The 14,691-nt window shown below is 37.9% G+C and overlaps 1 protein-coding gene and 1 pseudogene across 2 annotated transcripts in view; both read left to right on the forward strand.

Moving 5' to 3' along the window:
* Cdc123 (cell division cycle 123) overlaps window positions 1–14,691 on the forward strand; it is a 58,079-nt gene that overhangs the window by 26,470 nt on the left and 16,918 nt on the right. For both annotated transcript variants that reach the window (XM_005398078.2, XM_005398079.2), the window contains one exon: window positions 13,164–13,212. In XM_005398078.2, coding sequence (XP_005398135.1) covers window positions 13,164–13,212 — 49 coding nt within the window. The remainder of the gene's footprint in view (window positions 1–13,163; window positions 13,213–14,691) is intronic.
* Window positions 13,440–14,556, forward strand: LOC102005781 (annotated as a pseudogene).

Genomic DNA, 14,691 nt, shown 5'->3' on the forward strand with positions numbered 1-14,691 from the left:
TTTTGGTTTTTCTCCGGTACCGGGAACCGAACTCACGACCTTGCGCTTGCCAGGCAGGCACTTTTGCCGCTGAGCTAAATCCCCAGCCCCCCCTTTCTCTTACATTAAAACCATTGTATGATGAAAAACAAAGTTTGGATCTATAGCTAAACAAAACCAGGAAATATAAAAGTACCCATGATCTTCCCACAGTTGGCTATATACTTCCACAGTTCTGTCTTGTGCACAACTGTAATATAAATATACCTGCCTTTACCTCTATAAGATTTCAAAAAAAAGTATCATATAGATCATATCACTAGGAGAATGCATGTCTTAGTTACTTATTGCTGAAACAAAATACCCAACACCCCAAGTTAAAGGAGGAAAGGTTTGTTTGGCTCACAGTTTGTAAAAATTTCAATCCATAGTCAGCTGGCTCCAAGGCAGGTGATTTGGCAGACAGGCATTGCAGAATTCTCACTTCATGACAAAGCAAAGCAGGCAAAAAGCAGCAAGCAAGTGACAATGCCAGCCCTTTTTGTGTCCCTTACGTTTTATCCAGGATGCCCTTCCTTAAGGGAGGTAACTCTCAAATCCAGGGTGGAGCACCCTTAATCCTAGCCAGATTGATGTCAATCCTGTCAGTGGGCTGATTTAGTAGTCACACACCCTTAATCCTAGCTTCACATACTGTAGATCCAGCCACCTCTGAAAAGCCCCAGATGTGCCCACATGAGGCTTTGGGGAGACATCTTGACACAAGCCATAGCAATGCATTTGGATTTGCCAGTGCATACCTTTAAATAAATTAATGATTAATTTTCATTATCCTAGTAGCATGCTCCTGGATAGCAATAGCATAATACATGTCGTCAATCCCCTTTTCTTCTCTAAAGCCCTGCAGTTAATATCGTTGAGCTAAATCTCTGTGTGTATCCCTAGTTTTTTCCTTAGGATAAATTTCCAGAGGCGGAAATTCTGCTTCCTCCCTTTGCCACTTGCTAAAAATCTTGACCTTGTGTCATCTGCTCTTAGGCAAACAGAACACCTGCCCATTATAGGTGCTTCCTTTATGCTTCTTTTGTTCTGTCATCAAACAGCAGGCTTCTCTTCCTGTTATCTTAAACTATTTATCTCAGTTCAAATGATCTTTAAACAGGCCTTTAAAATAAAGCATATCTCAAAAATCTAGACGCTAAGCAGAAGAGGGTGGAAATACTACATATGCAGGCCATCCTTGCCCGTCCAGTTGAGTTTGCCTTACCAGCTCACCCCATTTCAGCCTCAGGCCCTCTTTGGAAAGGAGCCTGGCATGAATTAGTAGTAGCACCTCAACTCTGTTGTATCCCAGCTGTGTAGCTTGGGCATGTGATTATAGTCTTATGTTAATTGAAGAAAACAGTTATGTAACACATCAAGGAGGGTGGTTGTGTTACAAGGTTATTGTAAAAGATTTTAAGAACTGAGGGTGTAGCTCAGTGAAGGCACATATATATATATATATATATATATATATGTATATATATATATATATATAGCATGCACAGGGCCTGGGTTCAGTCCCTAGAACCAGAAATAATAGAGGAATTTTAACTTGAATTGGTGTTTTTGGCTTCAAAGAAAAAAAATGGTGCATTGTTTTGACATTTAGTTATTAGCCTTTTATGTGTAGGTTGGGACAGGTGTTCTTAGCTGTTAGTAGCCCTTGTTTTATTAACAATGTGGTAGCATTTCATTCTAGGGATACCCTCTGATTAGAAGAAAGTCATATCTTTTCTATTTTTTTTCATAAAACTTTTTGACATCAAATGGCTTTAAATAAAAAGGCCTTGAATATAGTACATTAAAACTATTGTTTCTGTTAATTCATTCAGTAGAGACTTTTGTGTACCTTTAGTATCACTACAGTTAGAGTGAAAAGTACCTTTAAGTGATTTAATTAAAAATCACTTTTAATACTGAAGCTCATGATTTTCAAAATCCACTTTGCAGTTTAGAAATCTGCTTCCTCCGTTCAGTCTACCTCTTCCTTTTTGTCTTAACTGATGTTCAGATGAATAGAAATATCAGTCAGTTGTTTTGCATTTTGTGCTTTTAGACTTTTGCATGAGGAGGAGGTTAACTCTGCAAGTGAATTTGAAGTCTTGCGGGTAGAGTGTTGACTCACAAAAAGCTTGTATAAACAATTGGGAGTTGGCAGCAATAAGTACCAAACATTAAGCTTTCAGCCTTCAGCTGGACACTACTAACGTGTCCCCCTGCTCTAGAAATATTTGTTGGTAGTCAGTTGCACAGCAATTAATAAGCCAGTTGCATAACGGCAGATAGCATCACATTAAAATTCCCTATTGATAGACTTCAGTAAAGATTAACTTTTTTGGCTGTGGATTTCTTAGTAGAAGAGCACCTGCCTACCATGTGAAAGGTGCTGGTTTCATCCTCAGAAAATAAATCCTCAAAAAATAAATAAATCCTCAGAAAAATAAATAAATATAAAGAAATAAATAAAACTTCAACCATAGGGCCTTATCAGAAACTCTTAAAAGATTAAGAGTATAATTGTTCAGGGTAGATAGGATCGTATCAGGGATTTCATCTTATCCTTTTCTGCTGAAACCTGAAACTTAAATATATTCCATAATTGGTTCAAGGTTCTACAGCTTATTCATTCAACCAGAAGTATAATTTCAGTAACCTCATATGAAAAGTTCTTTGTACTTACACTTAAGAAAGTTACAGATTCTTTCTTTTCAGAATGCTTCCAATCAGAATATATAATTGAATAAAATACCACTAAATATTATAATTATGTATGATATGCATAAAGGCCTTCAATATTATAAAAATGAGACTGTATTTCTATTTGAGGCTTGCCTTGAACTAAAGAAATAAATGTATTATGGTCAGGATTACATGTTAACAAAAGGCCATGTGGAAATAGTTTATACACATGGAGTTTTAAAAAATATATTATTTGATGGAGGATATAGAGCACTTATCTAGCATGTATCAGGACCTAGGCTAGATCCCCCCCCATGGAAGGAAAAAACGGAGGAAAAGAGAGAAATTTGAATAATTGAAAAATTTATTATTTAATAGGAGTTTGGAGGCTGTTCTTAGAGTTGATTCAGCGCTCAGTAAGGTCACCAGGAAAAGTCTTCTAGTCTTCCGTCTTTCCTCTAGTCTGCCATCTTTGTCTGGTTGGCTTGATCTTTGGGCTTGTTATGTAATGATCGCAAGATTGCTGCCACAGTTTCAAGATTTGTCACAAAAAGATATGACAGTAGTTGACCCTAAAATACGAAGGACAAGTGTATATCCTCTCTCTATTTCTTTGATGAAGCAAGCCTTTCCTGGAAGCTTCCCAGGAGACTTCTCTCAGGCCTCTGGTCACACAACCAGCCTAATCTAGGAGTTGGTAAAGGGAATGGAATTGCATAATTTGTTAAGACCAGGGTCCTCAAATGTTCACATGTCAGAGTCATCTGGAGAGTTTGATAAACACGGATTGCTGGGCCCTGCCTGGCCCCTGGAGTTTCTGATTCAATGGGCTGGAGTGGGGCCCAACCATGTCATTTCAGCAGGTGATACGGGTGGTGCAGGTCCACTCCCCTGCTTTCAGGCCTGCTTAGCTTTATCAGTACGTGCACCCTGAGATGAACAATTTAGAAAGAAGAAAAGTTTACATTTGCTCATGGTTTCAAAGTGTTGCGTTCGTGGTTGATTGAGTCCATTGCTTTCAGGCCTGTGGTGGCATACGATATCATGATGTGTAGTGTGTGGTAGAAGAGGCCTGTTCATCCCACAGTGGCCAGGAAGCCAAGAGAAAGACGAGCTCAGGGTCCCCTTGTCCCTGTCAAGGGCATACCCCCAATGACATACTTTCTACCAAGGCCTAGCTGTTAAAGTTCTCCCCCTCCCAGGAATACTATAGACTTGGGGTTAATCCTGCAGCACCTGAGCTTTTAGGAGATATCCAAGAGCCAGAGTATAGCAAGAGGTGATCAGGAAGCAGAAGTGCTTGCAGCATCTAGACAACCCAGAATCCATTTGCAAGGCTAAAGAGGGAGAACAACTGGAGGGTCAGCAACCAGGGCTGTAACTGGCACAGCTGTAACTGGCTATAGAGTGTTGAGTGCTGGTTTCATTTTTCCTATGCCTCAAATGGTTACTGTAGACAAGAAATTTTAAAAATTAGAGGGCCTAAAATATAACACATGAAACATAATCAATCTGCATTATACGTGCAGACTGTGTTATGTGCTGAAGTATAACCATTGTGTGATTAAACTCGTTGAATCACAAAACTGCTTTCATTAATTATTTTATTGATTGAAATGTCACTTCAATAGGTCAAAACAAGAAAATAATTTCACTCTGCAGTTGGTTTTTAGAAGAAAAGCCTGAGTGGGTGGAAAAAATTAATCCATTTATTATTTCTCTCATAGGCTCATGACTGAGGAGAAACAGATTAGATACTAGTAATCAGGGCATTTCACTTAGTAATTTAAACTCTGTATTCAATGTAATTTTTCGACGTTTTTTTCTCAAGATCATCACGAAACTAGTTATTGTTGTAGTCTCCCCTTATCATCAGAGGATATGTCCCTAGGCCCCCAGTGAATGCCTTAAATCACGGAGGGTGCTGAACTCTGTATGTACCTTTTTTTTTCCTGCCATACACACCTATGATAAACTTGCATCTTAAAAGGGGGCATTTTATGACTTCTTTTTGGCATTCTCTGAATGTCCAGCATCAATTCCTTTTGCATTCAGGAGTCATTACTAGGTAAAATAAGGGTCCCTTGAACATAAGCATTGCAGTCCCATGACAGTAGGTCTGATAACCAAGACACATGCTCAAGATTGATGGGATGTAGGTGGTATACCACATCCCTGAACATGGGGCGATTCACGGGAAAGGACCACCAGCCAGCACAAGCTAACTCACACTGCTCTGAGTGGCACTTAATTTAGAACTTAGCAGCTGTTTGTTTATAGAATTTTCCCCTTAATAGTTTTTATAAATGACCGTGATCACAGGTAACTGGAAACTGGAGGAGAGGAGACTACTGTAACTCCAAAGTTCAGCAGCACTCTCAGGAGTGAAATTACTATGCATTAGTGGACCTAATCGAAACTTTACCTGTTGTTTTCCAGGTCCACTTAGTTAGATGATGATTTTTCTACTTTAGATTGTTTGAGTTTAATTCTAATGAACTCACCCTTATTTTACTGTTGTTTTACTTTTGTCTTTCCTTTTTCACCACCAGCTAAAACCTTCAAGAAATGGTATCTGCATCCCAAAACTTGTTTTGCTTCTTTAACCAGAAAAATGACCAAAACTTCGATGTGTAATTTTTCTCTAGCTAGCAAGTTTTCTTTTTCTGCCCATAATTTAAATATTTTTCTTATAGTTAGGACATATGTATTGTAAGGCACAATACTGTAACCCCGCTAACTTTTTAAGTGACAAGATTTTGCTGTGTCATCCAGGTTATTCCTGAACTTGTGAGTTTCAAGCAGTCCTCCTGCCTCAGCCTCCCAAGTACTTAGGACTGTAGTGGCATACCACCACTCAGCGACCTTCCTTGTGTGTGTGTGTTTGTTTGATTTCAGTAACTTTCTACTTTTTAGGAAAAGCTTACCAATGAGAATTGTGTTCTAGAAAATAACTAGAAGTACCTAGGTCAGTTTGCCATTTTAGAGCATTAATGACTTTTTCTACCATTTATAAAGCTTTAACACTAAGGATTTATTTCTTTTAAAATGTTGAAACTGATCTCACCAAATGGATTGAGGTGATATGTAAGTTATCCACAGGGAATTCACAGTTATTCTCAAGGTATACAATAATGTGATTCTCCTTCTGCCATATCGACTGGCCTAGATGAGACAGCAGGCTCACACCATTTGAGTAATTAATACTGTAAATGACATCACCGACACCAGAACTTCACCCCCTGTCCTAAGCATGGAGAAATCATCTTTAACTTAAGTGTTTTCCCCCTCTGTTTACCTTTTCTGACTAAATACAAATATTCTTAAACATAGCACAGTTCATCTTGGTGTATATCCTGTCACATGTTTTTGCCTCTTCCTTATAACCTAGCCAAAGACACATTCCATCATATCATTCATGCTCTGCATCCCTCTCTTCCTGATTCTCCATGCTTCCCCGTCCCTTCCCACGTGCCCTCAGCACTGGCTCTTGGACCTGTCCTTTCTCAGTGTGTGAGGAATCTGTGACCACGTGGTAGAAACTGTGTGGCAACCCCAGCCAGGAAGTTCACGTGAAAGAGAAATCTGTCCCAGTACATGTTTAGGGTGCAGTGAATATACCTTTTTATAGGAAGAGCCCTTGGCTGGCAGGAAATTGAGCTGTGTTTAAATTGAGGAAATGAATTGGGAAGGAGCCTGAATAGAAATAAAGAAAAAGATGACACTCCTATTAGTCATTAGTACTAAGTAAGCATACTTCTTTTAGTTTTGGGCTAGCATCATTTTTCTTTTCTTCCTTTCTTTTTTTTTTTTTTTTTTTTTAATAAACTTGGTTGTATAATATTGCTTTCCAAAATTCCTGTTAACTGGCTAATTTCAAAGCATGTTAAAAATATGCTGGCATAATTTTATTATAGTAGCTTTCATCAAAGTAGACCTTTGAGATTATTGCTCATTTTTTTCAAAATGGAATCTTGTCTATAGCCATACCACCATGAATGCTCCCAGTCTTATCGAAATAAAATCTTTACTGTTATGCCTGAGAATCCTTTTATTTGTGATTTACCTTGCAGATTATAGAACATTTATTATTTAATAACATGTGGTAGTGTTTTTATGGCTACTTAGAGAAACTATGTTCTGCGAAGAATTATGAATTTAGCATTCAACATAGGAGCCCCCTTTCAACCTCCCGTAAATTAGTAACTTTTGTAAATTAGTATTAAACTTGATTTAATACTGCTTTCTGTTTATACCTTCTCAAAAATTCCAGTCCAAGAATTCTATAAATTCTATAAATAAAGAATTCTATAAAAAAAATAAAAATTCTATAAAAAAAAATCTCCCAAGGCCTGAGGATATAGCTTAGTGGTAGAATGTTTGCATAGCATAAGTATATGTATAAGGCTTTGGATTTAATCCCCAGCATTAAAAATTAAGGGGCACAGATGAGTTTCCACATTAACATTCAGAAAACAATTTTTGACATTTTTTTGAGCAATGCACTTCTTACAAGAATGTAAGTAGAATATAAATAATTTACATACAATGTTTTCAGTATTTCACTGAGCTACTGAAAATGGTATTGGTGACTTCTTGTTGAGTCTTAGATGGCTCAGCACTTCCCCCTCCTTTCAGGAAAGATACTTGGCCCTCTGGTTAATCATGTTAATAAGAGACAGCTTTGTGCAGTTATCTCCTATACTAGAGTGTTCACATACATATGTTCTACCTCCTGAATCTAGTCAATTCTTTTAAATAATATGTTAACTTACAAACAGTACAGGATAGTAGAATGCAAATGTGTATTAAATGTTTACTTATTTTAAGTGGCAGTGAGGATTGACCACGGATTGAAATCAATACTTTTAGGAATGTAAAAGCATTTTTAAAAAATAGATAATGAAGACCTGTGTCTACAAGTTACTTCTTGTAGTTTTACTTTAGTGTTTTTAAAACAAATGAGAGCTGGGCGTGGTGGCACATGCCTGTAATCCCAGCATTTGGGAGGCTGAGGCCGGAAGTTCCTTGCAAGTTCAAGGCCAACCTGGAATACAAAATGAGCTCAAGGCCAGCCTGAACTGCACAGTGAGGCCCTGTCTCAGATGGATGGATGGATGGATGGATGGATGGATGGATAGATGGATAGATAGATAGAATGAACCAGTGACTGTGAAACTTTAATCTACCTTGTTCCTTACGGAATAATACATTAATAAGAAACTTTCCTCATTATCAGATTCACAAATATGGCACACATGGTTAAAATCATATTTTAAAAATTAAAATGGATACATACTGTACTAGTAAATCCCACCATCAGAAAGGCTGAGGCAGGAAGATCACAAGTTCAAAACCAGCCTGAGCTGCATAGCCCCTGTCTCAAAACTAAATATTATACATAAACAAAAGAAAGCTAAGTGTACTAGTTCTGTCACTACAATAACCATTAAGATAGTATTGTATTATCTTACTTATTCTAACTTTGTGATTTCTTTCCATCTCCCTTATATCTTTTAAATACTATTTACTTAAATAGAGAAAATGTAAGCAGTTAATTCAGTTTCATCCTGATAATGAACTATTAGTTGGTTGGGAGCTAAATTGTTAAGGTTTCTTTGCAGTACACCTGAATTGGCTTCATGGGACTGAGGACGTAGCTCAGTGATGGGACTCCTGCTTTGCATGTGTACAAGACCCTGGTTTCAACCCTCAGTACTCAAAAAAACCCAAACCTATACATATTTGCAAACAGTTTTCTCCTTTATGAGTAATTCTTTTACCAAACAGTGTGGTGTTCTTCATAGTATTATATGAGGGGACAGTTTTTAGAGAAAACATCTTGCTATGTAGACCAGGATAGCCTTGAACTCATGGCGATCCTCTTGCCTCAGCCTCCCGAGTGCTGGGAGTACAGGTGTGTACCACCAAGTCCAGTTTACTATATGGATTATTAACAGATTGTTCATCTAGAATTTAAAAGGACTTGAGGCAACTGTTTTAATAATAAAATGACGTGTATGTGTGTGTGTGTGTGTGTGTGTGTGTGTGTGTGTGTGTGTGTATTTTGCTGGTAATCAAACCCAGGGCCTTGTTTACGCTGAGCAAACGCTCTACTACTGAACTGCATCCCTAGGCATAAAATAACTTTTTATAATAGAATTCCTAAAATTTTAAATTAACATTTCTTACTAATTAAAGTATTTAATCTGTTGGGGGCATGACACTAGAAAATCTTTTCAAATGAAAATTTTGCTATGTAGAACTCTTGTTTTTATTGTTATTGTTGTTTGTGTGTTTGTTTTTTGGTTCTTTCGGTTTTAGGGGCTTTTGTGGTGCTAGAAATTAAACATAGGACTTTCACATTAAGCTAGATTCCCAGCAACCAGCCAGTTAGCTTGCTCACTTACTGTCTGTCTCTGCCTCTGCCTCTGCCTCTGCCTCTGCCTCTATCTCTGTCTGCCTGTCTTTGTCTCTCTGTCTTTCTTCCTCTTTCACTTCCTTAGCTTACTTTCTTTCTTTTTTTTTTTCCTTCCTTCCCTCCTTTCTTTCTATTTTGAGATAAGGTCTTGCTAGCTTGCCTGGCTTGGCCTCAAACTTGCTATCTTCCTACTTCAGTCTCCCAGAGAGCTGGGACTACAGGCATGTGCTACCATGCTCTGCTCCATCTATAACTCTTAAAAGAAATGATCGAGGATATGCATATTTCTTTGTATTCCACAGATTTGACAGGTTTTTGTAGAATGGTCGCTTGAAGTTAAACCTGTGTGTTGGTAGTAGACACTGCTACACTAGCAGGTTGTGCAGGGTCTCCTATCTGTGCCAGTGTGATGCTGCTTCTTTGTACACTGCTTCTTCATCACCTAGGAAGAGGCCTTGGGCTGGCTAATACACATCTCCTGTCACCTGTCCAACAACCTCTTACAGGTTTAGAACTGGGGCTTCTTCTGAGAATCACCTTCTCTAATATAAACAAATCTGGTCCCGTATTGGACACTTAATGAAAATCTGTAGGGGTGGATAGTGGACAATCCTCCAAAATCATTCTAATCCTCTGTTTTCCAACCCATACTCTAGAGGCTACAATTCAGTGTGTAGAAAGTATTTAATCAAATAAAGATGGAAAGAAAGAAAAGAGGCCTGACAGGTTGTCCACAAATTTGGGCAAAGAATGATATAAGTTACCTAATTCTGTCTACTGTTGATGAGGCAGCTAAGCCATCCAGAGAAGTTAATTGACTTTTCTATAATACAGATTGAGTAGCCTGATATGAAATGCTTGGGACTGGGAATGTTTTGGAATTTTGGTATTTTCAGATTTTTGAAATATTTGCAAATATATAGATATATCTTGGGAATGGAACCCAAGTCTAAACCTGAAATTCATTTAGTGTCACAAACACCTTCCACACATACGGGCTGAAGGTACTTTTATACACGTATGTTTTGACTAATTTGTCACATGAGGGCGCAGGTGTGGAACTTTTCATTTGTGGTATTATGTTGATTCTCAAAAAGTTTTGGATTTTGAAATATTTCAGATTGATATTTTTTATGCTGGGGAAGTTCAACCTGTGTACTGTACAGGCCCAAAATCCCAATTGTGATTTTCTTTTTTTTTTTTTAACCTTAGGTCCCTTATTAATGTTCATTGAAACGTTTTCCTATCCTTCTTTTGTAGATTATCTAATCCAGAGTGTTTTACTTGTCTATGAATTGGCTCTGTGTCCAAACACAGAAAATGTACAATGGAGTGTTTCAGAAACATTTCTAATGATATTCAGTCTGCTAATCCTGGGAGGGAAAGGGTGGAATTTTTTTAGGAATAAAATACTTACGTTAACTTTTTATTAACCTGATGGTTCATGACCTTAATTTTGATTAACATAAATCAACCTCTGAGATTCATTTTTATTTTAAAAATATTAAATATATTAATAGCTAGTTTTCTAGTTTTAGATTATAACTCCTCTGAGTAATACACCTTTAAATTAGTCTGATGAGAAGCAAGGGATTTTTTTGCTTGCCAGAGGAAAAGGAGGTCTTAAAACACCATCAGTGTGTGCTTGAATGTATAAAACCAGTTTTATACACATTGACGTTTTGGAAGATCTGTCTTACATTATGGAAATAGAATTTGATTAATATTAGAGTTTTGTTTTTGTTTCTTTTAACACTTGAGCTTAAAGTCCTACTAGTATTGGTGGAGGGTTTTTTTGGTCTGGTTGTTTTGTTTTTTAACTTACCTAGATGTTTCAGTAGCAGCTCTAGAACCTTTGTGCTTGAGAAAAAGAGTGTGGCATGTGATACAGTGCATTCCCCACACACTTGTTATCTCACCTTTCTGAGCTTTGGTATCCTTCTGTGATAAACATAGATAATAGTAACAGCAAGTTCTCATGGGATTATTGCAATGATTTAACAAAAGGACTAGTGTAAAATGCTTCACATAGTGCCTGCCACATAATAGGTGCTCATTACTTAAGCCAGCAAGTATAGAGAAAACCCAGTAGCTTTTACACAAAACATACTATGTGTACCTGTACATTGCAGATTATAGCAGTCAGTGCCCAATTATTAGCAGTAATAGAAGTTCTGTTTTCTTAGGATTTTCAGCTGATCAAATAAACTAAAATGGTTACTGTTCATCCTGTAAATCACATAATGATGTATTCAGGGAAATAAAAAAACTTCCCAAGCTCAGTTTTATTTGTGAGTGACTTAAGGCACTTTTCTTTTTGCGGGAAGGGTGCTGGGGGCTGAGCCCAGGGCCTTGCACATGCTAATAAATGTGTACTCTACCACTGAGCCACACCCTTTCCCCCAAGACCTCTTTACTTGAAAGGTGGGAATGTAATTCAATAGTAGATCATTCGCCTAGCATGGCTGGGCCCTGAAGTTACCAGATCTAGTCGACAGTCAATCTAGTGTTCTCTTTTTCTTACTGAAACCCTCTTCCTTTGACTTACAACTGTCATTTCTCATTTGCTTATCTTAGTTAATCTTGGCTTGTTTTCTGTTGCTCACCCTTTAATCTTAGTATTCTCTAGGATTCTTTCATGTGCCTCATGTGTTCTCTTCTACTGCAGTTTCTATAAGAATGTGGTTATTACCTCCACATAATTCCTTGCCTTCAACGCCACCATCTCTTTTGAGTGTCCCTATTTCTGGCTAGTTACTACATATCCCTGATCTGCCTGTGTTGCTACCCTTTCCCCAAATCTTCCTGATTACCACTGTGCTGTAGAGATATTCTGCTTGCCTGAGTATAGTGACCTTCCTTGCATATTTGAGACCTTTATAACTCCATCTTATCCATATGTGACCCACAGTAATCCAGGTACTTGTGCCATCCAAAATTTCTGTCCAGTTCCATCGTTTAGCAGTTCCTCCCTTACATTCTGTATCCCATAGTTACTGACTTCCTGCAGTTCTTTGAACACTGGGAGATGATTCTCGTTCCTTCTGTGCCTTGATATATTTTTCTTTGCCTCAAATGTGGGCCCCTTCTCAACTGCTGCTTCTGTCCCTCCCACACATGGCACACAGCCGCTCCGTTCTTCCTCTGCTGTTGGAATATTTTGTCTTTTTTCCCAGTGTTTTACAATTCTTTGTCTGCTTGTTAGCTTTCTCCACTAAGCTAGCCTACTAAAAGACAAAGGCATTTTAGTCATTTTAGCATTCTTGGTGCCCGGTCCAGTCTCTAGCATAGATTAATAAATGGTACATAATATTGTTCATGAAACAGGACTTTTACAGGGAAGCTTAGTGGGGGACTGACTAGTCCTGTCAAAAACATCTTGTTTTAAGTGGTGTGTAGGTGGAGTAGATTGACTGGATGACTTTAGATAGCAGAATGAGAGAAGTGGACTCCCTCTGGCCCCACTGAAAGGATGAATGCAGTGAGAATGCAGGAAGTGGTGCTGCCATCTGCATTTGTCAAGAGTATGGAGTTAAGCAGCTTGATTTATAGTCCTGGCTTGGTTGTTACTTTTGGACTTTTTTGGTTCTTAATTTTCTTTACCTTTTGACAGGGAAATGGATTATACCGTACCCATGATTATAAGAGCTCTTAACATTGTTTTTCAGTGCTTAGGCTAATGCATAGCATAAAATGTGCTTAATAAATGTTTTTATCATTGAATTTCAATAAATCCCCTTTTCTGGATGTTTTTAATAAAACCCAACTCATGTTAAAATGTTAGTAAGTATAATAGCTGGGTATGGTGGCAAACACCTGTAATCCCAGCACTTGGGAGGCTGAGGCAAGAGGATTGCCATGAGTTCGAAGCCAGCCTGGGCTACACAGTGAGTTCAAGGGCCACATGAACTACAGAGTGAGACCCTGTCTCAAAAAAAACAAAAGAAAAAATATATACATACTAATATATATGTATGTAAGTGTATACATAAACTAACACAAGTAAGAAAAAATTCATTTGCCTTTTTTCTCTCCAAAGATTTATTCACTGTACTGATGATTCCCCCGATCCTTGTATAGAATATGAGGTAAGAAACAGTTTTTTTCTTCGATTATATTAATAAAGATGTATTGAAAATTGTTATTTATTCTTAAGATAAATCAATGGAATTTTTTGGATTAATTTCCCTGGGTGCTTAAAAACCCTGAATTTTTAAATTTATAAAATTTATCTGGGCTGGGGATTTAGCTCAGTGGCACAGTGCCTGCCTGGCAAGTGCAAGGTCATGAGTTCGATTCCTGGTACCGGAAAAAAACCAAAAAAAAAAATAAAAATAAAAAAAATAAATAAAATTTATCATACATATAAAAGAATATGCTCTTTCGGGTCCTCCTTTCCAAGATGACGAAAAAACAGAACAACAGTCATGCCAAAAAGGGCCGTGGTCATGTACAGGCTACTCGCTGCACAAACTGCGCCCAGTGCGTACCCAAGGGTAAGGCCATTAAGAAGTTCGTCATTCGAAACACAGCAGAGGATGCTGCCGTCAGGGACATTTCCAAAGCGAGTGTCTTTGAGTTATGTGCTTCTCAAGCTCTATGTGAAGCAGCAGTACTGTGTGAGTTGTGCCATCCACAGCAGAGTGGTCAGGAATTGATCTCGTGAAGCCTGCAAGGACCGAACCTCTCCACCCTGATTTAGACATGCTGGTGCCTCCCCACAACCTCCACCAGAGCCCATGTAAAGAGCTGGGTCTTAGTGGACTGAAGAGTGCCCGCTTTGGCAGCGCATATATTAATGGACTGAAGAAAACTCTCTCTTGGGAAAGAAATAATAAAGTGGATGTTATACTAAAAAAAATACATATATACACATACAGAATATAACTATTTATGACTAAAATAAAATCTTTGTGTTTCCCACTCTACTGAACCAGGTTAGTTTTTAATCCAATATATCAGGAAAAATGGTCATCCTTTTGCCACTTTTAAAATATTGTTTATTTCATCTCACAGATAACATACAAAGATAAGAATTAAAAGCTAAAAGGCAACTTTAGTATAAGTTTTAAGGATTTTAAACATACCAAACCCTGCTTTCATTCTGTATTTTCCTAGTCTTGAAAATGCACATACACAGATACCTGTGGAATGTGCAGTGTTCTTGGATGCAGCCGGCTGCTCATCAAGAATGAACCTGTAGTGCTTTCCTTCTACGTGCTGGTCCTCACCACCACTCTGGCTTCTTCTGCACTTGCATTGTCGAAATACAATGCTTTGACAATGTGTTTAGGAGAGGATAGCCATTTTTGCTCCATACTTATTTCCAAAACACTTCCACTTTTAGCTTTATAATACCAATTAGAATTAGTAATTTAAAAAAAAAATCTTGGGGGCTGGGGATTTAGCTCAGCGGCAAAAAGCGCCTGCCTGGCAAGCGCAAGGTCGTGAGTTCGGTTCCCAGTACCGGAGAAAAACCAAAAAAAAAAACCAAAAAAAAAGAAAGGAGAAGGAAATCTAGTCCTTCTTAAACTACTTCCCAATGATTAGTTGAGAGAAGAGAAAGC

This window comes from Chinchilla lanigera, unplaced genomic scaffold, assembly GCF_000276665.1.
Source record: "Chinchilla lanigera isolate Chin_1 unplaced genomic scaffold, ChiLan1.0 scaffold00061, whole genome shotgun sequence".
Classification (NCBI taxonomy): Eukaryota; Metazoa; Chordata; class Mammalia; order Rodentia; family Chinchillidae; genus Chinchilla; species Chinchilla lanigera.